Raw genomic sequence first — 27,662 nt, forward strand, 5'->3', positions numbered from 1 at the left:
TATACCGGGGTTGACGTGCTGTCAGTGGATTGAATCAGGGCATGTGAAGCGTCTGGGGTAAACCATGGAAAGCTGTGTAGGTATTTATATTTGCGTGTGTGGATGTATGTGTATACATGTGTATGGTGGTCGGTTGGGCCATTTATACATATATATATATATATATATATATATATATATATATATATATATATATATATATATATTTTTATTATTATTATTATTATACTTTGTCGCTGTCTCCCGCGTTTGCGAGGTAGCGCAAGGAAACAGACGAAAGAAATGGCCCAACCCCCCCCATACACATGTATATACATACGTCCACACACGCAAATATACATACCTACACAGCTTTCCATGGTTTACCCCAGACGCTTCACATGCCTTGATTCAATCCACTGACAGCACGTCAACCCCGGTATACCACATCGCTCCAAATCACTCTATTCCTTGCCCTCCTTTCACCCTCCTGCAGGTTCAGGCCCCGATCACACAAATTCTTTTTCACTCCATCTTTCCACCTCCAATTTGGTCTCCCTCTTCTCCTCGTTCCCTCCACCTCCGACACATATATCCTCTTGGTCAATCTTTCCTCACTCATTCTCTCCATGTGCCCAAACCACTTCAAAACACCCTCTTCTGCTCTCTCAACCACGCTCTTTTTATTTCCACACATCTCTCTTACCCTTACGTTACTCACTCGATCAAACCACCTCACACCACACATTGTCCTCAAACATCTCATTTCCAGCACATCCATCCTCCTGCGCACAACTCTATCCATAGCCAACGCCTCGCAACCATACAACATTGTTGGAACCACTATTCCTTCAAACATACCCATTTTTGCTTTCCGAGATAATGTTCTCGACTTCCACACATTCTTCAAGGCCCCCAGAATTTTCGCCCCCTCCCTCACCCTATGATCCACTTCCGCTTCCATGGTTCCATCCGCTGCCAGATCCACTCCCAGATATCTAAAACACTTCACTTCCTCCAGTTTTTCTCCATTCAAACTCACCTCCCAATTGACTTGACCCTCAACCCTACTGTAACTAATAACCTTGCTCTTATTCACATTTACTCTTACTTTTCTTCTTCCACACACTTTACCAAACTCAGTCACCAGCTTCTGCAGTTTCTCACATGAATCAGCCACCAGCGCTGTATCATCAGCGAACAACAACTGACTCACTTCCCAAGCTCTCTCATCCCCACCAGACTTCATACTTGCCCCTCTTTCCAAAACTCTTGCATTTACCTCCCTAACAACCCCATCCATAAACAAATTAAACAACCATGGAGACATCACACACCCCTGCCGCAAACCTACATTCACTGAGAACCAATCACTTTCCTCTTTTCCTACACGTACACATGCCTTACATCCTCGATAAAAACTTTTCACTGCTTCTAACAACTTTCCTCCCACACCATATATTCTTAATACCTTCCACAGAGCATCTCTATCAACTCTATCATATGCCTTCTCCAGATCCATAAATGCTACATACAAATCCATTTGCTTTTCTAAGTATTTCTCACATACATTCTTCAAAGCAAACACCTGATCCACACATCCACGTATTAACTTTCTAAAATGGGAAACAGAAGAAGGAGTCACGCGGGGAGTGCTCATCCTCCTCGAAGGCTCAGAGTGGGGTGCCTAAATGTGTGTGGATGTAACCAAGATGTGAAAAAAGGAGAGATAGGTAGTATGTTTGAGGAAAGGAACCTGGATATTTTGGCTCTGAGTGAAACGAAGCTCAAGGGTAAAGGGGAAGAGTGGTTTGGGAATGTCTGGGGAGTAAAGTCAGGGGTTAGTGAGAGGACAAGAGCAAGGGTAGGAGTAGCAATACTCCTGAAACAGGAGTTGTGGGAGTATGTGATAGAATGTAAGAAAGTAGATTCTCGATTAATATGGGTAAAACTGAAAGTTGATGGAGAGAGGTGGGTGATTATTGGTGCATATGCACCTGGGCATGAGAAGAAAGATCATGAGAGGCAAGTGTTTTTAGGAGCACCTGAATTAGTGTGTTAGTGGTTTTGATGCACGAGACCGGGTTATAGTGATGGGTGATTTGAATGCAATGGTGAGTAATGTGGCAGTTGAGGGAATAATTGGTATACATAGGGTGTTCAGTGTTGTAAATGGAAATGGTGAAGAGCTTGTAGATTTATGTGCTGAAAAAGGACTGATGATTGGGAATACATGGTTTAAAAAGCGAGATATACATAAGTATACTTATGTAAGTAGGAGAGATGGCCAGAGAGCGTTATTGGATTACGTGTTAATTGACAGGCGTGCGAAAGAGAGACTTTTGGATGTTAATGTGCTGAGAGGTGCAACTGGAGGGATGTATGATCATTATCTTGTGGAGGCTAAGGTGAAGATTTGTATGGGTTTTCAGAAAAGAAGAGTGAATGTTGGGGTGAAGAGGGTGGTGAGAGTAAGTGAGCTTGGGAAGGAGACCTGTGTGAGGAAGTACCAGGAGAGACTGAGTACAGAATGGAAAAAGGTGAGAACAATGGAAGTAAGGGGAGTGGGGGAGGAATGGGATGTATTTAGGGAATCAGTGATGGATTGCGCAAAAGATGCTTGTGTCATGAGAAGAGTGGGAGGTGGGTTGACTAGAAAAGGTAGTGAGTGGTGGGATGAAGAAGTAAGAGTATTAGTGAAAGAGAAGAGAGAGGCATTTGGACGATTTTTGCAGGGAAAAAATGCAATTGAGTGGGAGATGTATAAAAGAAAGAGACAGGAGGTCAAGAGAAAGGTGCAAGAGGTGAAAAAAAGGGCAAATGAGAGTTGGGGTGAGAGAGTATCATTAAATTTTAGGGAGAATAAAAAGATGTTCTGGAAGGAGGTAAATAAAGTGCGTAAGACAAGGGAGCAAATGGGAACTTCAGTGAAGGGCGCAAATGGGGAGGTGGTAACAAGTAGTGGTGATGTGAGAAGGAGATGGAGTGAGTATTTTGAAGGTTTGTTGAATGTTTGATGATAGAGTGGCAGATATAGGGTGTTTTGGTCGAGGTGGTGTTCAAAGTGAGAGGGTTAGGGAAAATGATTTGGTAAACAGAGAAGAGGTAGTGAAAACTTTGCGGAAGATGAAAGCCGGCAAGGCAGCAGGTTTCGATGGTATTGCAGTGGAATTTATTAAAAAAGGGGTGACTGTATTGTTGACTGGTTGGTAAGGTTATTTAATGTATGTATGACTCATGGTGAGGTGCCTGAGGATTGGCGGAATGCGTGCATATTGCCATTGTACAAAGGCAAAGGGGATAAGAGTGAGTGCTCAAATTACAGAGGTATAAGTTTGTTGAGTATTCCTGGTAAATTATATGGGAGGGTATTGATTGAGAGGGTGCAGGCATGTACAGAGCATCAGATTGGGGAAGAGCAGTGTGGTTTCAGAAGTGGTAGAGGATGTGTGGATCAGGTGTTTGCTTTGAAGAATGTATGTGAGAAATACTTAGAAAAGCAAATGGATTTGTATGTAGCATTTATGGATCTGGAGAAGGCATATGATAGAGTTGATAGAGATGCTCTGTGGAAGGTATTAAGAATATATGGTGTGGGAGGAAAGTTGTTAGAAGCAGTGAAAAGTTTTTATCGAGGATGTAAGGCATGTGTACGTGTAGGAAGAGAGGAAAGTGATTGGTTCTCAGTGAATGTAGGTTTGCGGTAGGGGTGTGTGATGTCTCCATGGTTGTTTAATTTGTTTATGGATGGGGTTGTTAGGGAGGTAAATGCAAGAGTTTTGGAAAGAGGGGCAAGTATGTAGTCTGTTGGGGATGAGAGAGCTTGGGAAGTGAGTCAGTTGTTGTTCACTGATGATACAGCGCTGGTGGCTGATTCATGTGAGAAACTGCAGAAGCTGGTGACTGAGTTTGGTAAAGTGTGTGGAAGAAGAAAGTTAAGAGTAAATGTGAATAAGAGCAAGGTTATTAGGTACAGTAGGGTTGAGGGTCAAGTCAATTGGGAGGTGAGTTTGAATGGATAAAAACTGGAGGAAGTGAAGTGTTTTAGATATCTGGGAGTGGATCTGGCAGCGGATGGAACCATGGAAGCGGAAGTGGATCATAGGGTGGGGGAGGGGGCGAAAATTCTGGGGGCCTTGAAGAATGTGTGGAAGTCGAGAACATTATCTTGGAAAGCAAAAATGGGTATGTTTGAAGGAATAGTGGTTCCAACAATGTTGTATGGTTGCGAGGCGTGGGCTATGGATAGAGTTGTGCGCAGGAGGATGGATGTGCTGGAAATGAGATGTTTGAGGACAATGTGTGGTGTGAGGTGGTTTGATCGAGTGAGTAACGTAAGGGTAAGAGAGATGTGTGGAAATAAAAAGAGCGTGGTTGAGAGAGCAGAAGAGGGTGTTTTGAAGTGGTTTGGGCACATGGAGAGAATGGGTGAGGAAAGATTGACCAAGAGGATATATGTGTCAGAGGTGGAGGGAACGAGGAGAAGAGGGAGACCAAATTGGAGGTGGAAAGATGGAGTGAAAAAGATTTTGTGTGATCGGGGCCTGAACATGCAGGAGGGTGAAAGGAGGGCAAGGAATAGAGTGAATTGGAGCGATGTGGTATACCGGGGTTGACGTGCTGTCGGTGGATTGAATCAAGGCATGTGAAGCGTCTGGGGTAAACCATGGAAAGCTGTGTAGGTATGTATATTTGCGTGTGTGGACGTATGTATATACATGTGTATGGGGGTGGGTTGGGCCATTTCTTTCGTCTGTTTCCTTGCGCTACCTCGCAAACGTGGGAGACAGCGACAAAGTATAATAATAAAATAAATTATATTTGTTTATATATATTTATTTTGCTTTGTCACTGTCTCCCGCGTTTGCGAGGTAGCGCAAGGAAACAGATGAAAGAAATGGCCCCACCCAACCCCATACACATGTATATACATACACGTCCACACTCGCAAATATACATACCTATACGCCTCAATGTACACATATATATACACACAGACACATACCTATATACCCATGCACGCAATTCACACTGTCTGCCTTTATTCATTCCCATCGCCACCTCGCCACACATGGAATATCATCCCCCTCCCCCCTCATGTGTGCGAGGTAGCACTAGGAAAGGACAACAAAGGCCCCATTCGTTCACACTCAGTCTCTAGCTGTCATGCAATAATGCCCGAAATCACAGCTCCCTTTCCACATCCAGGCCCCACACAACTTTCCATGGTCGACCCCAGACGCTTCACATGCCCTAATTCAATCCACTGACAGCACGTCAACCCCGTTATACCACATCGATCCAATTCATTCTACTCCTTGCCCGCCTTTCACCCTCCTGCATGTTCAGGCCCCGATCACACAAAATCTTTTTCACTCCATCTTTCCACCTTCAATTTGGTCTCCCACTTCTCCTCGTTCCCTCCACCTCCGACACATATATCCTCTTGGTCAATCTTTCCTCACTCATTCTCTCCATGTGCCCAAACCATTTCAAAACACCCTCTTCTGCTCTCTCAACCATGCTCTTTTTATTTCCACACGTCTCTCTCACCCTTATGTTACTTACTCGATCAAACCACCTCACACCACACATTGTCCTCAAACATCTCATTTCCAGTACATCCATCCTCCTGCGTACAACTGTATCCATCGCCCACGCCTCGCAACCATACAACATTGTTGGAACCACTATTCCTTCAAACACACCCATTTTTGCTTTCCGAGATAATGTTCTCGACTTCCACACATTCTTCAAGGCTCCCAGGATTTTCGCCCCCTCCCCCACCCTATGATTCACTTCCGCTTCCATGGTTCCATCCGCTGCCAGATCCACTCCCAGATATCTAAAACACTTTACTTCCTCCAGTTTTTCTCCATTCAAACTTACCTCCCAATTGACTTGACCCTCAACCCTACTGTACCTAATAACCTTGCTCTTATTCACATTTCCTCTTAACTTTCTTCTTTCACACACTTTGCCAAAGTCAGTCACCAGCTTCTGCAGTTTCTCACATGAATCAGCCACCAGCACTGTATCATCAGCAAACAACAACTGACTCACTTCCCAAGCTCTCTCACGCACAACAGACTTCATACTTGCCCCTCTTTCCAAAACTCTTGCATTCACCTCCCTAAGAACCCCATCCATAAACAAATTAAACAACCATGGAGACATCACACACCCCTGCCGCAAACCTACATTCACTGAGAACCAATCACTTTCCTCTCTTCCTACACATACACATGCCTTACATCCTCGATAAAAACTTTTCAATGCATCTAACAACTTGCCTCCCTCACCATATATTCTTAGTACCTTCCACAGAGCATCTCTATCAACTCTATCATATGCCTCTAGATCCATAAATGCTACATACAAATCCATTTGCTTTTCTAAGTATTTCTCACATACATTCCTCAAAGGAAACACCTGATCCACACATCCTCTACCACTTCTGAAACCACACTGCTCTTTCCCAGTCTGATGCTCTGTACATGCCTTCACCCTTTCAGTCAATACCCTCCCATATAATTTACCAGGAATACTCAACAAACTTATACCTCTGTAATTTGAGCACTCACTCTTATCCCCTTTGCCTTTGTACAATGGCACTATGCAAGCATTCCGCCAATCCTCAGGCACCTCACCATAAATCATACGTACATTAAATAACCTTACCAACCAGTCAACAATACAGTCACCCCCTTTTTTAATAAATTCCACTGCAATACCATACAAACCTGCTGCCTTGCCGGCTTTCATCTTCCACAAAGCTTTTTACAAAGCTGTTTACCAAATCATTTTCCCTAACCCTCTCACTTTGCACACCACCTCGACCAAAACACCCTATATCTGCCACTCTATCATCAAACACATTCAACAAACCTTCAAAATACTCACTCCATCTCCTTCTCACATCACCACTACTTGTTACTTCACTGAAGTTCCAATTTGCTCCCTTGTCTTACGCACTTTATTTACCTTCTTCCAAAACATCTTTTTATTCTCCCTAAAATTTAATGATACTCTCTCACCCCAACTCTCATTTGCCCTCTTTTTCACCTCTTGCACCTTTCTCTTGACTTCCTGTCTCTTTCTTTTATACTTCTCCCACTCATTTGCATTTTTTCCCTTCAAAAATCATCCAAATGCCTCTCTCTTCTCTTTCACTAATAATCTTGCATCTTCATCCCACCACTCACTACACTTTCTAATCAACCCACCTCCCACGCTTCTCATGCCACAAGTATCTTTTGTGCAAGCCGTCACTGCTTCCCTAAATAGATCCCATTCCTCCCCCACTCCCGTTGCCTCCTTTGTTCTCATCTTTTTCCATTCTGTACTCAGTCTCTCCTGGTACTTCCTCACACAAGTCTCCTTCCCAAGCTCACTTACTCTCACCACCCTCTTCACCCCAACATTCTCTCTTCTCTTTTGAAAACCCCTACAAATCTTCCCCTTCGCCTCCACAAGATAATGATCAGACATCCCTCCAGTTGCACCTCTCAGCACATTAGCATCCAAAAGTCTCTCTTTCATGCGCGTGTCATTTAACACGTAATCCAATAACGCTCTCTGGCCATCTCTCCTACTTACATACGTATACTTATGTATATCTTGCTTTTTAAACCAGGTATTCCCAATCACCAGTCCTTTTTCAGCACATAAATCTACAAGCTCTTCACCATTTCCATTTTCAACACTGAACACCCCATGTATACCAATTATTCCCTCACCTGCCACATTACTTACCTTTGCATTTAAATCACCCATCACTAAAACTCGGTCTTGTGCATCAAAACCACTAACACACTCATTCAGGTGCTCCCAAAACACTTGCCTCTCATGATCTTTCTTCTCATGCCCAGGTGCATATGCACCAATAATCACCCATCTCTCTCCATCAGCTTTCAGTTTTACCCATATTAATCTAGAATTTACTTTCTTACATTCTATCACATACTCCCACAACTCCTGTTTCAGGAGTAGTGTTACTCCTTCCTTTGCTATTGTCCTCTCACTAACCCCTGACTTTACTCCCAAGATATTCAGAAACCACTCTTCCCCTTTACCCTTGAGCTTCGTTTCACTCAGAGCCAAAAAAACATCCAGGTCCCTTTCCTCAAACATACTACCTATCTCTCACATTATGGTTACACCCACATACATTTAGACACCCAAATATAGTATCGACATTTGCATGATAAGGGTTGCTTGCTGCCCCTACCATTTTTCGTGACATCACATGTCGATGCCTCTTTTTTTAAGGCTCCACTCGCGGATGTAAGTGCCTAACAAGACTGGACCTTAATTGAGATATAGAGAGATTTTTGAAAGAGAAAAAGAAAAGACATGGAAAGTATTTCCAAGTTTTGATGGAAAGGAAAGACCTGTCTTTTGAAATGTGCCAGGTCATAGTTATTGGGAAAAAGATGAGAAGGTAGAGAGTTTCAAAGCTTCAGTGTTTAGGGAAAGAAGCAGGTATCAAAACAACTCACCCTTGAGTTGCTGATGGACACACAATACTAATACGACATAGGAGCCTGCCGAGTACTGCGTGGTCTCGGAGCAAAATCCAGAGTATTACCAATAGAAGATGGAAAGTGAACCAACTTTGTGGCATAGGGCAAGGGGGTCTGGTGTGGAAGTTAACCAGGGACAGCCTATAAGTCGGATCGCTTTCAGCTCAACTCTGTCAAGTAAGGATGTAGAGCTAAAACCACCCTGAAGGTAAGAGCAGTTCTCCATACAAGGAGGAATCAATCCCGTGTATAAACAGCAACTGTTCAATAGAGATTTTGGCATCTAAGCAGGACACCCAGTTCTTTAGAGGTGGAATTACAGAACCATCAAAGGAGAGACGAGAGTTGTGACGAGTTTTTGATAAAGAGATTGGAAGAAATTTGGTCTTGCAGGCATTAGAATTAAGATTTCGTGTACCTTACTGAGATATCCTGTCCAAATTTGACTTTTTTGCGAAAGCTGTGTCAAGACAACGTGCAGATCAAGTAAGAGAAGAGGGACCAGAATTGAGGGATGTGGATGAATACACTGTTGAGTTGTCAGCATATAAGCACATTGGATTATTTGTGGAGGAGAGGAAATCGTTGAAAAATATGGAGGAAAAGTGTAGGGAACAGTACAGAACCTTGAGGGATACTGCTGTTGATGGAGAAAAGCAGGGAGGCTGATCCTTCAACAACCATAGAGATAGATCGGCCAGAGAGGAAGCTAAATATGAAGGGGCAAAGTGAGGGAGGGAAGCCATACCCTGTCAAAAGCTTTAGATATGTCAAGGGCAACTATGCATGACTCCCCAAAATCTTTCAGGGATGATTTCTAGGCATTATTATGGTAGGAAAGAATATCACCAGTATATCTCACTTTATGGAAGCCGAACTGGTGATCAGAGAGAAGATTGTGATTTTCGAGGTGTCTAAGGATATGGGAGTTGAGGAGTGATTCGAGATCAGAGGCATACTCCTTCAATACATGGAGATGGATGCCATCAGGACCATAAGAATCGCTTTTCAGTTGGTCCAAAAAGGGATTATGGGAAGAGGCATAGGATTAGTAGAGGAGCATAAGGTGGTGATGGAATGTTGGAGTCATCCCAGATGGAGTTAGAGGAGAAACCAGGGAGACAGCTATAGTACTGTCAAAACAGAAAAGTGAAGGAAAGGTAGAATGACAGGAGTTGTTAGAGATGCCTTTAAGCTGAAGACCAGAGAGACCTCTCAGTGGATGATGAGGGGAAATTATTGCACTTCCTTTGAACATAGAAACGCTACACCTCACGGATAATGTGCTTGCAGCTATTATGGGTAGTGATAAAAGCTGAATGGGAGCCATAGGAAGGTGAGTTTTCCAAGCCTAACATGCCTGATCCCTTTCCTGTGTGGCCTCAGAATAGGAGTGGTTGAACTATGGATTGGATGAAAAGGTCATCTTGGAGGAAGATGAGATAAATGCTTCCATTCCCATTTGGCAGAGATAGAAGCATGTACTGCATAAGAGACAGTAATTTGACCAAGGAAAGTCAGAAAAGAAGTTAGGCAAGTTATTCCAGTCAGATTTGTTGAGATGCCTGTATATACACGTAGAAGGGGCTGCTGGAGGGGGAGGTGCTGTTAGAAAAGATACATTTATGAGAGTGTGATCAGATAAACCAATAGGGGGCATTATTGTGTTTTACAACAAGATGGACTAGAGGTAAAAAACAAAATCAGAACGTTAGGAGAGTAGTCACAGTGGTGAGGAATATAGGTAGGGTGGGAGATAATTTGCTCTAAGTCATTGAGAATGGAGAACATGAGGGCTTCAATCCCTTCACCATCCGAAGCCCTTCACCATCCATATGGGAGGAATTTAACCATTCTTTATGGTAAACATTGAAATCCCCAAGGTCGAGGATCTTGGCTTGCAGATGAGAGGATGTGACAGTCTCAATGCAAGAGTTTAGATAGTCAAAGAAGAAAATAAAATATGTAGAATTAGGAGAGCAATAGGCAAAACAGTGGAAAAGTGTGATAGACAGACTTTGAGCCACATAGCATCAAAGTATGGGAAAATCAAGGTCCTTGAGGCATGCAGCAGGTGTGTTGTTTTTGGTATAAGCACAAACACCACCTTTGAACCGGAATCGTGAGTGGAACTTATAGTTAGATATGAAAAAGGGGCGAGTGAGAACATCATTAAACAATTGCGTCTCGGAGAGAAGTAAGATATTAGTAGAGGTACTAGACAGATTGTGTTCAACTGAGGAGAGGTTACTAAAGAGATCACAAATGTAGGTATAGTGAATAGAAAGAGAGGGAAAGGTCATGGAAGGGACCGGTACTGCTACTGCCAGAGCCCTTCCTCTCATTAGCAGTAGAGTCAAGCAGAAACCCAGAGATTCTTAGCACCCCATGATGCTGGGGACTAAAGACCATAGATTTGATGGACTCTGTCATGATGATACTTACGAAAGCTTGAGTGGACAGGAATTGGCAAGAGTATTTCAGTGAAAAAAGCAATAATGATAAGCAAAGTTTGAGTAGGTGTATGGTGCTTGTGAGAAGAAGATGGTAGGACTAATCCTGTAGACACGTTCTAATGAGACAAAGTAAGACCAGCAATTCTGACATGGAGAGTATAAGATAGTTCTGGTAACCACTTTAACACTCCCCAATTGGGACAGTAGTACCACCCTTGGTGGCTGTTGTCAACAACCTACTACCCTATAGCAAGCGCAATACTTTTGTTTCAGGTTATAAACTATGAAGTATTCCATGAAACAATTGATCCACTGGAAAATCATATTCCTTTTTCATATTCATTATATTTAGAAATGTTTAACAGCTTCTTGGGTAAGTATGTGAAGAACTGTGGTTGAAATGGTCACGTAACTATTTCAATGCAACCTTTAGCACTTACATAGGTCATAAGAGGTGTCTGTTATAAAAACCTTAGCAGGTGTAAAGGTCACCCTTGAGTTGGTGATATTTGCTCTTGTGTGGAGGGAAGGACATGGCAAACAAGTATTTGTTTTTGTGTGTTAAATAGTTTAGGGGGTAGGGATTTAGTTGCAGTATCATGTAATTCATATCTTTAGCACGCGCTGCAAATAACATCCTTATTTGTAATCAACATCACTTTCGGCATTTTTGTGTGGTACTTATTTCTATATTTACCTCATAAAATGTTGTGCTGTATGTAAGTGTTAACTGTCAAAATACTCTTATGTCACCCCTCTCCACTCATCCCTCCTTACCTCACTACCTTGTCAACCCCTCACATGCCAGCCCCACTCATCTACCACTGCCTCACCTCATGTCACTCATGAAAGCTTGGAAGTAACAATGCGATACTCCCTAAGTTCACACCTCATGGAAAGAGAAGTTAGATAATGCTGACTGTTCCAGTTGGAAGGAGAGGCAGCTGTGCTTATCCTTAAGTATATTTACTGATTTGCCATTTTAAAGCATATGAATCCATAAAATGTAAGTACTTCATGGGGATCAGCTTTTCCTTGTTTTCAGTATTCGCAATTCCTGTCTTTCTCTTTTTCATGGAACAGAATCCAAAAGTTCTGTTCTCATATTTGAATAAAGTATAAGATAAGAAAATCTAAGACTGAGTGGGAGGAAAATTAATGCCACCCTAAGAAAATACACTAGATGCTAAGTAACCACTGTAAATCTGTGTTTATTACTAAAAAACAAAGATGATATGTTTTAGGAGATGTTTAATCCAATATGAGAAAATTCCATTGCAGATACTGAAATGAGAGTGTGACAATTAACCTTTTTTTCTGTAGAATTTGATTTTTGTATGCTTTATAGTGACCAGTTAAATGCTAAAGATTAATTCTTTGTCTGGTATTTCTTTTTATTCTTATAACTTGAAGTTTATGAATATCGCATTAAAAGCACAATAATTGTAATTTTGATAAATGCTACAAAATTTTACCAAAAAAAATTCTATAACTTTTGGTGGAAATTGATAAGAATAGAGCTGTGGTGAATTGGTTGCTGAAAAGAGAAGAGGTAGTATAAACCCTGCTCAAAGTAAAGTGTGGCTGGAGTGGATGGGAGTGCAGTTGAAAACTCTAGAAATGGGTTGTTGATTTGTCAGTCAGGATTTTCAGTGTATGTATGGCTCAGGGTATTACCTAAGCATTGGTAGAATCATTGTATAGTCCCATTATATAAATGCAAGAACAGCAGTGAATGCTTAAATTACAGTGGTATAAGCCTGGTAAGTTGTATAGAGAGTGGGGATTGAGAGGTTAGTAGCATGCACTGTGCATCACATTGAGGAAGAGCAAAGAGACTGATTCAGGAATGGTAGAGGATGTGTGGGCCAAGTCTTCGCTTTGAAGAATTTGTTTTAGAAATACTTAGAGAATGAGAAGGATTTGTATATTGCAATTATGGCTGTAGAGAAAGCATATGATGGTATTGTTAAGGTGCATTGTGAAAGGTGCTGTGAATATATGGTGTGAGAAGAAAACTACTAGAAACAGTAAGGTGTTGTTATCAAGAGGGTAAGGCATGTGTATCAGTAGGAAGGCAGGAGGATGAGTGATTCTAAATGAAGGTGAGTTTGCATCACGATTATGTTATGCTACCTTGGTGATTTGATATTTATGAATGGAGTGGTGAAGGAGGTAAATGTGGTCTTGGAGAGAATGGCATGTCTCCAGTATACTGAGGGTGAAAGGGAGAATAGGATGCTGACTTATGTTAGTTACTGTTTGCAGATGGCAGAGCTGTGGTAGCAAACTCAAGTGAGAAACTGCAGAGGGTGGCATCTGGATTTGGGAGAGTGTATAAGAGGAAGAAGTTGAAAGTTAAGGTTATGAGGTCTAACAGTGGAGAGAGATAGGCTGAGTTTGAATTTGAATGGAGAATGTGGAAGAAGTGTATTTTAGATAGCTTGAAATGGATGCAAGGATGGCAACTGAAGCAAACCATGGAACTGGTGAGGGAAGAACGGTCCTGGAGGCTTCAAGCATTGTATAAAAAGAGAGGTCTCTGTCAGCAAGGGCAAAGATGGTTGTTTCAGGCTTTAGTAGTCCCAACAGTGCCATAATGATGTAAGTCATGGGTCCTGAATACAAAGGAACAGAGTGTGAATGTGTTCAAAATTAAATGCACAAAGACAATATATGGTGTGAAGAGGGTTGATTGCTTAAGGAATGATAGTGTAAGAGAGAGGTGTGGTAGTAAGTTTAGCATGACTGAGAGAGCTGAAAAGGGTTTACTGAAGTCGTTTGGACCAATGGAGAGAATGAACAAAGAGAGACTGACAAAGAATATGTATGTCAGAAGTGAAGGAGCAGGGGAAGGGGGAGTCCAGGAAGGTGGAAGGATGAGACATGAGGGCTTGAGCATGCAGGAGGGTAATGTGGCATGCAGGGGGTGAAGTGCTGTCAAGAGGCTGAACCAAGGCATATAAAGTGGTCTGGGGAAACCTTTAAAGGTTTGTAGAGCTTACCTGTGGATAAGAGGCTATGGTTTTGGTCCATAAATGAGACAAGTAGAAAATGGATGTAAGCAAATATAGACATTCATCATCTGTTCTTATCATTATCTTGCTATGCAGGAAAGAGCAAATTATCATAAAGAAATAATTTTTATGCTTTGCCTTGAGGAAAGAATGTTGTTATTTATAGCAGCACATCATTCCTCTTTATGAGTATCCTCAGCATGACCCCACTTACTACTACTACTACTACTATATGTACAGGGCACTAACCATGAGTGAAGAGGCCATAAAGAAACTGCATCAGGGGGCTGTAGAATTAAGGGAAACAGCTAGCCTTATCCACATCCGAAGCAAACAGAGGGATGGCTTGCAACAACAGTTGAAAATTTTGGATACTAGCATTCAGAACTTGGAAGAGATGAAAGCTGAGGCTGCTAAGAAGACCAACAGTGTTGAGGATAAGGAAATAAAAGCCATGGAAAATATGAAGACTGCTAGAGAGAAGGTAAGGGATGGCTTATGTAGCAAGGTGTCATATTTGATGGTCAGAGTATTGGGGTTGTGTTTGAAATTGGGAATGAACCTGGGTCATTATAAAGCTAAGGAATAAGAAAACAAGGCCTCAAAAGGGCATAAAAACAGTTGAGGAGAGGAATAGGAAAGTATGAAGAAGTGATACTGTGATAAGTGAATGGTATGTGTGTGATTACCTGTACGTAATTATTTACATGTATTTTATTGGGAGGGAGTTCCCACTTGTGTCGCCCCATCTCCTAAAAATTCTCTGCTATCATACAACTAGTTAGATTTCTGTATCCTGTCTGCATTAACCATGTCTTCAGTCATTTTGATTAACTCTTTACAGTTTTGCAGTGTAGGGAAGTTTTACACTCATAGGGCCCCTTCTACTTTTTCTCTCAATTATACTAAAACTTTTCTTATACTGTTTCCATTTACAGATTTATTTCTTTCTATTTCCATTCATCCTCTACTATGATATCGTAGAAGTACTTTTTTACATCTTTTCTAATGAGGTTATCTCTGAATTTTTGTTTTCTTTGGTTGCTTGTATCTTTGCATTATTCGAAAATTCTTCTTTGTCACCATCATCAACATTTTGTAAAACATGAATGCCTTGACCATGTCATCCCTTACTCATCTCTTATTATGCATGGTGTGGAAATGTATGGCCTTTTGCCCCTCACTGTAACTCAGTTATGCAAGCCTGGTACAGGTTGAGCATCCTTATCTGAAATGCTCCAAAATCTGAAACTTTTTAAGTGGTGACATGATGTATGGGTATGTTTGAAGGAATAGTGGTTCCAACAATGTTGTATGGTTGCGAGGCGTGGGCTATGGATAGAGTTGTGCGCAGGAGGATGGATGTGCTGGAAATGAGATGTTTGAGGACAATGTGTGGTGTGAGGTGGTTTGATCGAGTGAGTAACGTAAGGGTAAGAGAGATGTGTGGAAATAAAAAGAGCGTGGTTGAGAGAGCAGAAGAGGGTGTTTTGAAGTGGTTTGGGCACATGGAGAGAATGAGTGAGGAAAGATTGACTAAGAGGATATATGTGTCGGAGGTGGAGGGAACGAGGAGAAGAGGGAGACCAAATTGGAGGTGGAAAGATGGAGTGAGAAAGATTTTGTGTGATCGGGGCCTGAACATGCAGGAGGGTGAAAGGAGGGCAAGGAATAGAGTGAATTGGAGCGATGTGGTATACCGGGGTTGACGTGCTGTCAGTGGATTGAATCAAGGCATGTGAAGCGTCTGGGGTAAACCATGGAAAGCTGTGTAGGTATGTATATTTGCATGTGTGGACGTATGTATATGCATGTGTATGGGGGTGGGTTGGGCCATTTCTTTCGTCTGTTTCCTTGCGCTACCTCGCAAACGCAGGAGACAGCGACAAAGTATAATAAAAAAATAAATATAATAATGATGTTACAAGTGGAAAATTCCACACTTTAACATGTTATTTTTTCATTGTACTCATGGTAATTCATATATTTTTTTACTGTTAATTACCTATGTATGAATAAGTAAGAAATTGATTGCCTATCAGTAGCATATAAATTCAGTCAGGAATGAAGATGATGCCAAACAACCACAGATTGTCCACATGGGTGGCTGAAGTTGTGGCACCTTAGCTTTCTGATGGTTCATTGTTACACAAACTTTGTTTTATGAGCAAAGATGAAAGCTGGCAAGGTAGCGGGTTTGGATGGTATTGCAGAGGAATTTATTAAAGAAGGGGGTGACTGTATTGTTGACTGGTTGGTAAGGTTATTTAATGTATGCATGACTCATGGTGAGGTGCCTGAGGATTGGCGGAATGTTTGCATAGTGCCATTGTACAAAGGCAAAGGGGATAAAAGTGAGTGCTCAAATTACAGAGGTATAAGTTTGTTGAGTATTCCTTGGAAATTATATGGGAGGGTATTAACTGAGAGGGTGAAGGCATGTACAGAGTATCAGATTGGGGAAGAGCAGTGTGGTTTCAGAAGTGGTAGAGGATATGTGGATCAGGTGTTTGCCTTGAAGAATGTATGTGAGAAATACTTAGAAAAGCAAATGGATTTGTATGTAGCATTTATGGATCTAGAGAAGGCATATGATAGAGTTGATAGAGATGCTCTGTGGAAGATATTAAGAATTTTTGGTGTGGGATGCAAGTTGTTAGAAGCAGTGAAAAGTTTTTATCGAGGATGTAAGGCATGTGTACGTGTAAGAAGAGAGGAAAGTGATTGGTTCTCAGTGAATGTAGGTTTGCGGCAGGGGTGTGTGATGTCTCCATGGTTGTTTAATTTGTTTATGGATGGGGTTGTTAGGGAGGTGAATGCAAGAGTTTTGGAAAGAGGGACAAGTATGCAGTCTGTTGTGGATGAGAGAGCTTGGGAAGTGAGTCAGTTGTTGTTCGCTGATGATACAGTGCTGGTGGCTGATTCGTGTGAGAAACTGCAGAAGCTGGCAACTGAGTTTGGTAAAGTGTGTGAAAGAAGAAAGCAGAGAGTAAACGTGAACAAGAGCAAGGTTATTAGGTACAGTAGGGTTGATGGTCAAGTCAATTGGGAGATAAGTTTGAATGGATGTGTATGTGCTGAGAGGTGCAACTGGAGGGATGTCTCATCATTATCTTGTGGAGGCTAAGGTGAAGATTTGTAAAGGTTCTCAGAAAAGAAGAGAGAATGTTGGGGTGAAAAGAGTGGTGAGAGCAAGTGAACTTGGGAAGGAGACTTGTTTGAGGAAGTACCAGGAGAGAATAAGTACAGAATGGAAAAAGGTGAGAACAAAGGAGGTAAGGGGAGTGGGGGAGGAATGGGATGTATTTAGGGAAGCAGTGATGGCTTGCGCAAAAGATGCTTGTTGCATGAGAAGCATGGGAGGTGGGCAGATTAGAAAGGGTAGTGAGTGTTGGGATGAAGAAGTAAGGTTGTTAGTGAAAGAGAAGAGAGAGGCATTTGGATGATTTTTGCAGGGAAATAAATGCAAATGAGTGGGAGATGTATAAAAGACAGGGGCAGGAGGTCAAGAGAAAGGTGCAAGAGGTGAAAAAGAGGGCAAATGAGAGTTGGAGTGAGAGAGTATCATCAAATTTTAGGGAGAATGAAAATATGTTTTGGAAGGAGGTAAATAAAGTGTGCAAGACAAGGGAACGAATGGAAACTTCAGTGAGGGAGGGCAAGTGGGTAGGTGATAACAAGTAGTGGTGATGTGAGAAGATGGAGTGAGTATTTTGAAGGTTTGTTGAATGTGTTTGATGATAGAGTGGCGGATATAGGGTGTTTTGGTCCAGGTGGTGTGCAAAGTGAGAGGGTTAGGGAAAATGATTTGGTAAACAGAGAAGAGGTAGTAAAAGCTTTGCAGAAGATGAAAGCCGGCAAGGCAGCAGGTTTGGATGGTATTACAGTTGAATTTGTTAAAAAAGAATGTATGTGAGAAATACTTAGAGAAGGCATATGGTAGAGTTGATAGAGATGCTCTGTGGAAGGTATTAAGAATATATGGTGTGGGAGGCAAGTTATTAGAAGCAGTGAAAAGTTTTTATCGAGGATGTAAGGCATGTGTGCGTGAAGGAAGAGTGGAAAGTGATTGGTTCTCAGTGAATGTAGGTTTGCGGCAGGGGTGTGTGATGTATCCATGGTTGTTTAATTTGTTTATGGATGGGGTTGTTAGGGAGGTGAAGGCAAGAGTTTTGGAAAGAGGGGCAAGTATGCAGTCTGTTGGGGATGAAAGAGCTTAGGAAGTGAGTCAGTTGTTGTTTGCTGATGATACAGTGCTGGTGGCTGATTCGTGTGAGAAACTGCAGAAGCTGTTGAATGAGTTTGGTAAAGTGTGTGAAAGAAGAAATCTGAGAGTAAATGTGAATAAGAGCAAGGTTATTAGGTACAGTAGGGTTGAGGGATAAGTCAATTGGGAGATAGGTTTGAATGGAGAAAAACTGGTGGAAGTGAAGTGTTTTAGATATCTGGGAGTGGATTTGACAGTGGATGGAACCATGGAAGTGGAAGTGAATCATAGTGTGGGGGGAGGGTGCGAAAGTTCTGGGAGCATTGAAGAATGTGTGGAAGTTGAGAACATTATCTTGGAAAGGAAAAATGGGTATGTTTGAAAGAATAGTGGTTCCAACAATGTTATATAGTTGTGAGGCGTGGGCTATGGATAGAGTTGTTTGGAGGAGGGTGGATGTGCTGGAAATGAGATGTTTGATGACAATATTTGGTGTGAGGGGGTTTGATCGAGTAAGTGATGATAGGGTAAGAGAGATGTGTGGCAATAAAAAGAGTGTGGTTAAGAGAGCAGAAGAGGGTGTAATGAAATGGTTTGGTCACATGGAGAGAATGAGTGAGGAAAGATTGACCAAGAGGATATATGTGTCAGAGGTGGAGGGAATGAGGAGAAGTGGGAGACTAAATTGGAGGTGGAAAGATGGAGTAAAAAAGATTTTGAGTGATCGGGGCCTGAACATGCAGGAGGGTGAAAGGCGTGCAAGGATTAGAGTGAATTGGAACGATGTGGTATACTGGGGTCGATGTACTGTCAATGGATTGAACCAGGGCATGTGAAGCGTCTAGGGTAAACCATGGAAAGTTCTGTGGGGCCTGGATATGGAAAGGGAGCTGCGGTTTCGGTGCATTATTACATGACAGCTAGAGACTGAAATGTGAACGAAAGTGGCCTTTGTTGTCTTTCCTAGCACTACCTCGCGCACATTTGGGGGGAGGGGTTGGTTATTCTCGTGTGTGGCGAGGTGGCGATGGGAACAAATAAAGGCAGACAGTATGAATTATGTGCATGTGTATATATGTATATGTCTGTGTGTGTATATATATGTATACGTTGAGATGTATAGGTATGTGTATTTGCGTGTGGATGTGTATGTATATACGTGTGTATGTGGGTGGGTTGGGCCATTCTTTTGTCTGTTTCCTTGCGCTACCTCGCAAATGCGGGAGACAACGACAAAGCAAAATAACATTTCATTTCCAACACATCCATCCTCTTCCGTACAACCTTGTCTATAGCCTATGCCTTGCAACCATATGATATTGTTGGAACTGCTATTCCTTCAAACATACCCATTTTCGCTCCAAGATAACATTCTCTCTTTCCACACATTCGCCCCTCCCACATCCTATGACTCTCTTCCACTTCTGTGGTTTCATTCACTGGTAAATCCACTCCCAGATATCTGAAACACTTCACTTCCTCCAATTTTTCTCCATTCAAACTCACATCCCAACTAACTTCTCCCTCAACCCTGCTGAACTTAATGACCTTGCTCTAATTGACATTTACTCTCAACATTCTCCTTTCACACACGTTTCCAAACTTAGTCACCGACTTCTGCAGTTTCTCACTCGAATCAGCCACCAGTGCTATATCATCGATGGGCAACAACTAATTCACTTTCCATGACTTCTCATCTCCAGCAGACTGCACACTTGCCCCTCTCTCCAAAACTCTTGCATTTACCTCCCTTACCCTCCCATCCATAAACAAACAACCATGGAGAAATCACATTTGATCCACACATCCTCTTCCACTTCTGAAACCACAGTCTGATGCTCTGTACATGCCTTCACCCTCTCAATCAATACCCTCCCATACAATTTTCCAGGAGTACTCTATAAACTTTTGCCTCTGTAGTTTGAACACTCATCTTTGTCCCATTTGCCTTTGTACAACTATACATGCTTTATACCAATCCTCAGGCATTTCACCATGATCCATACAGACATTTAATATCCTTACTGACCAATCAACAACACAGTCACCCCCTTTCTTCATAAATTCAACTGCAGTACCTTCCAAACCCGCTGCCTTGCCAGCTTTCATCTTGCACAAGGCTTTCACCACCTTTTCTCTCTTCCACCCAACTCTCCCTGACTCTTACACTTTGCACACCACCCCGACCAAAACACACTACATTTGCCACTCTATCATCAAACACATTCAACAAACCTTCTAAGTACCCACCCCATCTCCTCACTTCATTACTACCTGTTATCACTTTCCTCCCCTTGCCCTCTTCTCCGGTTTCCATTTGTTCTTGTCTTGCGCATGTTATTTATCTCCTTCCAAAACATCTTTTTATTCTCCTGAAAGTATAGTGTTACTTTCTCACCCCAACTCTCATTTGCCCTCTTTTTCAACCCTTGCAGCTTCCTCTTGACCTCCTCCTGCTTTCTCTTGTACATCTCCTAGTTGTTTGGACTCCTTCCTTGCAAGTATCATCCAAACTCCTCTTGTTTCTCTTTCACATGGGGTGTTCAGTGTTGTAAATGGAAATGGTGAAGAGCTTGTAGATTTGTGTGCTGAAAAAGGACTGGTAATTGGGAATACCTGGTTTCAAAAGAGAGATATACGTAAATATATGTATTTGAGTAGGAGAGATGGCCAGAGAGCATTAGCATTATTGGATTACGTGTTAATTGATAGGCGCATGAAAGAGAGACTTTTGGATGTTAATGTGCTGAGAGTGGCAACTAGAGGGATGTCTGATCATTATTTTGTGGAGGTGAAGGTGAAGATTTATAGAGGTTTTCAGAAAAAAAGAGAGAACGTTGGGGTGAAGAGAGTGGTGAGAGTAGGTGAGCTTGGAAAGGAGACTTGTGTGAGGAAGTACCAGGAGAGATTGAGTGCAGAATGGAAAGAGGTGAGAGCAAATGACGTAAGGGTAGTGGGAGAGGAATAGGATATATTTAGGGAAGCAGTGATGGCTTGCATAAAAGATGCTTGTGGCATGAGAAAAGTGCGAGGTGGGCAGATTAGAAAGGGTAGCGAGTGGTGGGATGAAGAAGTAAGATTGTTAGTGAAAGAGAAGAGAAAGGCATTTGGACAATTTTTGTAGGGAAATCGTGCAAATGACTGGGAGATGTATAAAAGAAAAAGGCACAAGATCAAGAGAAAGGTGTGAGGTAAAAAATAGGGCAAATGAGAGTTGGGATGAGAGAGTATAATTAAATTTTAAGGGAAAATAAAAAGATATACTGAGGAAGTACCAAGAGAGACTGAGTGCAGAATGGAAAAAGGTGAGAACCAAGGACTTAAGGGGAGTGGGGGAGGAATGGGATGTATTTAGGGAAGCAGTGACAACTTGCACAAAAGATGCTTGTGGCATGAGAAGCGTGGGAGGTGGGCAGATTAGAAAGGGTAGTGAGTGGTGGGATGAAGAAGTAAGATTAATAGTGAAAGAGAAGAGAGAGGCATTTGGACAATTTTTGCAGGGAAATAATGCAAATGACTGGAAGATGTATAAAAGAAAGAGGCAGGAGATCAAGAGAAAGGTGCAAGAGGTGACAAAGAGGGCAAATGAGAGTTGGGGTGAGAGAGTATCATTAAATTTTAGGGAGAATAAAAATATGTTCTGAAAGGAGGTAAATAAAGTGCGTAAGACTAGGGAACAAATAGGAACATCAGTGAAGGGGGCTAAAGGGGAGGTGATAATAAGTAGTGATGTGAGAAGGAGATGGAGTGAGTATTTTGAAGGTTTGTTGAATGTGTTTAATGATAGAGTGGCAGATATAGGGTGTTTTGGTCGAGGTGGTGTGCAAAGTGAGTGGGTTAAGGAAAATAATTTGGTAAACAGAGAAGAGGTAGTAAAAGCTTTGAAGATGAAAGCTGGCAAGGCAGCGGGTTTGGATGGTATTGCAGTGGAATTTATTAAAAAAAGGGGGTGACGGTATTGTTGACTGGTTGGTAAGGTTATTTAATGTATGTATGACTCATGGTGAGGTGCCTGAGGATTGGCAGAGAGCTTGCATAGTGCCATTGTACAAAGGCAAAGGGGACAAAAGTGAGTGCTCAAATTACAGAGGTATAAGTTTGAGTATTCCTGGGAAATTATATGGGAGGGTATTTATTGAGAGGGTGAAGGCATGAACAGAGCACCAGTTTGGGGAAGAGCAATGTGGTTTCAGAAGTGGTGGAGGATGTGTGGATCAGGTGTTTGCTTTGAAGAATGTATGTGAGAAATACTTAGAAAAGCAAATGGATATGTATATAGCATTTATGGATCTAGAGAAGGTATATGATAGAGTTGATAGAGATGCTCTGTGGAAGGTACTAAGAATATATGGTGTGGGAGGCAAGTTGTTAGAAGCAGTGAAAAGTTTTTATCAAGGATGTAAAGCATGTGTACGTGTAGGAAGAGAGGGAAGTGATTGGTTCTCAGTGAATGTTGGTTTGTGGCAGGGGTGCGTGATGTTTCCATGGTTGTTTAATTTGTTTATGGATGGGGTTGTTAGGGAAGTGAATGCAAGAGTTTTGGTAAGAGAGGCAAGTATGCAGTCTGTTGTGGAAGAGAGAGCTTGGAAAGTATTCATTCGCTGGTGGCTGATTCATGTAAGAAACTGCAGAAGCTGGTGACTGAGTTTGGTAAAGTGTGTGAGAGAAGAAAGCAGAGAGTAAATGTGAATAAGAGTAAGGTTATTAGGTACAGTAGGATTGAGGGACAAGTCAATTGGGAGGTAAGTTTGAATGGAGAAAAACTGGAGGAAGTGAAGTGTTTTAGATATCTGGGAGTGGATTTGGCAGCGGGTGAAGCCATGGAAGTGGAAGTGAATCATAGTGTCGGAGAGGAGGCAAAAGTTCTGGGAGCATTGAAAAATGTGTGGAAGTCGAGAATGTTATCTTGGAAAGCAAAAATGGGCATGTTTGAAGGAATAGTGGTTCCAACAATGTTATATGGTTGTGAGGCGTGGACTCTAGATAGTGTTGTACAGAGGAGGGTGGAAGTGTTGGAAATGAGATGTTTGAGGACAAAATGTGGTGTGAGGTGGTTTGTTTAAGTAATGAAAGGGTAAGAGAAATGTGTTGTAATAAAAAGAGTGTGGTTGAGAGAGCAGAAGAGGGTGTATTGAAGTGGTTTGGTCACATGGAGAGAATGAGTGAGGAAAGATTGACCAAGAGGATATATGTGTCAGAGGTGGAGGGAATGAGAAGTGAGAGACCAAATTGGAAGGGGAGAAATGGAGTGGAACAGATTTTGAGTGATTAGGGCTTGAACATGCAGGAAGGTGAAAGGTGTGCAAAGAATAGAGTGAATTGGGACGATATGGTATACCGGGGTCGATGTGCTGTCAGTGGATTGAACCAGGGCATGTGAAGCAACTGGGGTAAACCATGGAAAGTTTTGTGGGACCTGGATGTGGAAAGGGAGCTGTAGTTTCGGTGCATTATACATGACAGCTAGAGATTTAGTTTGAATAAATGTGGCCTTTGTTGTCTTTCCTAGCCCTACCTCGCGCACATGCGTGGGGAGGGGGTTGTCATTTCATGTGTGGTGGGGTGGCGACGGGAATGAATAAGGGCAGACAGTATGAAATATGTACATGTGTATATACATTTGTGTCTCTGTGTGTATATATATGTATACTTTCAGATGTATAGGTATGTATATATGAATGTGTGGATGTTTATATATATACATGTGTATGTGGGTGGGTTAGGCCGTTCTTTCGTCTGTTTCCTTGCCCTACCTCGCTAACGCGGGAGACAGCGACAAAGTATAATAAAAAAAAAAGATGTTTTGGAAGGAGGTAAATAAAGTGCGTAAGACAAGACAATGCGTAAGACAATGGGAACATTGGTGAAGGGGGCTAATGAGCAGGTAATGACAAGTAGTTGTGAAGTAAGAGGGAGATGGAGTGAGTATTTTCAAGGTTTGTTGAATGTGTTTGATGATAGAGTGGCAGATATAGTGTGTTTTGGTCGAGATGGTTGTGTGAAGTGAGAGGGTGAGTGAGAATGATTTGGTAAACTGAGAAGAGGTAGTGAAAGCTTTGCAGAAGATGAAAGCTGGCAAGGCGGTGGTTTTGAATGGTATTGTAGTGGGATTTATAAAAAAGGGGGTGAGTGTGTTGTTGACTGGTTGGTGGGGATATTCAGTGTATGTATGGTTCATGGTGAAGTGCCTGAGGATTGGCGGAATGGATGCATTGTGCCTTTGTACAAAGGCAAGGGATGAAGGTGAGTGATCAAATTACTGAGATATAAGTTTGTTGAGTATTACTGGTAAATTATATGAGAGGGTATTGATTGAGAGGATGAAGGCATGTACAGAGCATCAGATTGGGGAAGAGCAGTGTGGTTTCAGAAGTGGTAGAGGATGTGTGAATCAGGTGTTTGCTTTGAAGAATGTATGTGAGAAATACTTAGAAAAGCAAATGGATTTGTATGTAGAATTTATGGATCTGGAGAAGGCATATGATACAGTTGATAGAGATGCTCTGTGGAAGGTATTAAGAATATAGGGTGTGGGAGGCAAGTTGGTAGAAGCAGTGAAAACTTTTTATCGAGGATGTAAGACGTGTACTTGTAGGAAGAGAGGAAAGTGATTGGTTATCTGTGAATGTAGGTTTGCGGCAGGGGTGTGTGATGTCTCCATGGTTGTTTAATTTGTTTATGGATGGGGTTGTTAAGGAGGTGAATGCAAGAGTTTTGGAAAGAGGGGCAAGTATGCAGTCTGTTGTGGATGAAAGAGCTTAGGAAGTGAGTCAGTTGTTGTTCGCTGATGATACAGTGCTGGTGGCTGATTCGTGTGAGAAACTGCAGAAGCTGGTGACTGAGTTTGGTAATGTGTGTGAAAGAAGAAAGCTGAGAGTAAATGTGAATAAGAGCAAGGTTATTAGGTACAGTAGGGTTGAGGGACAAGTCAACTGGGAGGTAAGTTTGAATGGAGAAAAACTGGAGGAAGTGAAGTGTTTTAGATATGTGGGAGTGGATTTGGCAGCGAATGGAACCATGGAAGCGGAAGTGAATCATAGAGTGGGGGAGGGGGCAAAAGTTCTGGGAGCGTTGAAGAAAGTGTGGAAGTCAAGAACATTATCTTGGAAAGCAAAGATGGGTATGTTTGAAGGAATAGTGGTTCCAGCAATGTTATATGGTTATATGTGTGGTAATAAAAAGAGAGAGCAGAAGAGGGTGTTTTGAAATGGTTTGGTCACATGGAGAGAATGAGTGACGAAAGATTGACCAAGTGGATATATGTCTCAGAGGTGGAGGGAACGAGGAGAAGTGGGAGACCAAATTGGAGGTGGAAAGATGGAGTGAAAAAGATTTTGAGTGATCTGGGCCTGAACATGCAGGAGGGTGAAAGGCGTGCAAGGAATAGAGTGAATTGGAACGATGTGGTATACCAGGGTCGACGTACTGTCAACTCTATCATATGCCTTCTTCAGATCCATAAATGCTACATACATATCCATTTGCTTTTCTAAGTATTTCTCACATATGTTCTTCAAAGCAAACACCTGATCCACACATCCTCTACCACTTCTGAAACCACACTGCTCTTCCCCAATCTGATGCTCTGTACATGCCTTCACCCTCTCAATCAATACCCTCCCATATAATTTACCAGGAATACTCAACAAACTTATACCTCTGTAATTTGAGCACTCACTTTTATCCCCTTTGCCTTTGTACAATGGTACTATGCAAGCATTCTGCCAATCCTCAGGCACCTCACCATGAGTCATACATACATTGAATAACCTTACCAACCAGTCAACAATACAGTCACACCCTTTTTTAATAAATTCCACTGCAATACCATCCAAACCTGCTGCCTTGCCAGCTTTCATCTTCTGCAAAGCTTTTACTACCTCTTCTCTGTTTACCAAATCATCCTCCCTAACCCTCTCACTTTGCACACCACCTCGACCAAAACACCCTATATCTGCCAATCTATCATCAAACACAGTCAGCAAACCTTCAAAATACTCACTCCATCTCCTTCTCACATCACCACTACTTGTTGTCACCTCCCCATTAGCTTCCTTCACTGAAGTTCCCATTTGTTCCCCTCATCTTACGCACTTTATTTACCTCCTTCCAAAACATATTGTTATTCTCCCTAGGATTTGATGATACTCTCTCACCCCAACTCTTATTTGCCATCTTTTTCACCTCTTGCACCTTTCTCTTGACCTCCTGCCTCTTTCTTTTATACATCTCCCAGTCATTTGCATTTTTTCCCTACATAAATCGTCCAAATGCCTCTATCTTCTCTTTCACTAATAATCTTACTTCTTCATCCCACCACTCAGTACCTTTTCTAATCTGCCCACTTCCCACGCTTCTCATGCCACAAACATCTTTTGCGCAAGCCATCACTGCTTCCCTAAATACATCCCATTCCTCCCCCACTCCCCTTACATCCTTTGTTCTCACCTTTTTTATTCTGTATTCAGTCTCTCCTGGTACTTCCTCACACAAGTCTCCTTTCCAAGCTCACTTACTCTCACCACTCTTTTCACCCCAACATTCTCTCTTCTTTTCTGAAAACCTCTAGAAATCTTCACCTTCGCCTCCACAAGATAATGATCAGACATCCCTCCAGTTACACCTCTCAACGCATTAACATCCAAAAGTCTCTATTTCACGTGCCTATCAATTAACATGTAATCCACTAACACTCTCTGGCCATCTCTCCTACTTACATACGCATACTTATGTATATCTCTCTTTTTAAACCAGGTATTCTACAAGTTCTTCACCATTTCCATTTACAACACTGAACACCCCATGTACACCAATTATTCCCTCAACTGCCACATTACTCACCTTTGCATCCAAATCACCCATCACTGTAACCTGGTCTCGTGCATCAAAACTACTAACACACTCACTCAGCTGCTCCCAAAACACTTGTCTCCCATGATCTTTCTTCTCATGCCCAGGTGCATATGTGCCAATAATCACCCATCTCTCTCCATCCACTCTCAGTTTTACCCATATCAATCTACAGTTTACTTTCTTACACTCTATCACATACTCCCACCACTCCTGTTTCAAGAGTAGTGCTACTCCTTCCCTTGCTCTTGTCCTCTCACTAACCCCTGACTTTACTCCCAAGACATCCCGAAACCACACTTCCCCTTTACCCTTGAGCTTCGTTTCACTCAGAGCCAAAACATCCAGGTCCCTTTTCTCAAACATACTACCTATCTCTCCTTTTTTATCATCTTGGTTACATCCACACACATTTAGACACCCCAATCTGAGCCTTCGAGGAGTATGAGCACTCCCACGTGACTCCTTCTGTTTCCCGTTTTAGAAAGTTAAAATACAAGGAAGGGAGGGTTTCCAGCCCCCTGCTCCCGTCCCCTTTAGTCGCCATCTACGACATGTGAGGAATGCGTGGGAAGTATTCTTTCTCCCCTATCCCCAGGGATATATATATATGGGTGATTATTGGTGC

General features: G+C 42.1%; 1 protein-coding gene across 1 annotated transcript in view; it reads left to right on the forward strand.

Moving 5' to 3' along the window:
* Nucleotides 1-27,662, forward strand: part of LOC139751616 (uncharacterized) — a 111,739-nt gene that overhangs the window by 40,936 nt on the left and 43,141 nt on the right. The window contains exon 4 of the mRNA XM_071667233.1: nt 14,218-14,461. Coding sequence (XP_071523334.1) covers nt 14,218-14,461 — 244 coding nt within the window. The remainder of the gene's footprint in view (nt 1-14,217; nt 14,462-27,662) is intronic.

The sequence above is a fragment of the Panulirus ornatus genome, chromosome 11 (genome assembly GCF_036320965.1).
Source record: "Panulirus ornatus isolate Po-2019 chromosome 11, ASM3632096v1, whole genome shotgun sequence".
NCBI lineage: Eukaryota > Metazoa > Arthropoda > Malacostraca > Decapoda > Palinuridae > Panulirus > Panulirus ornatus.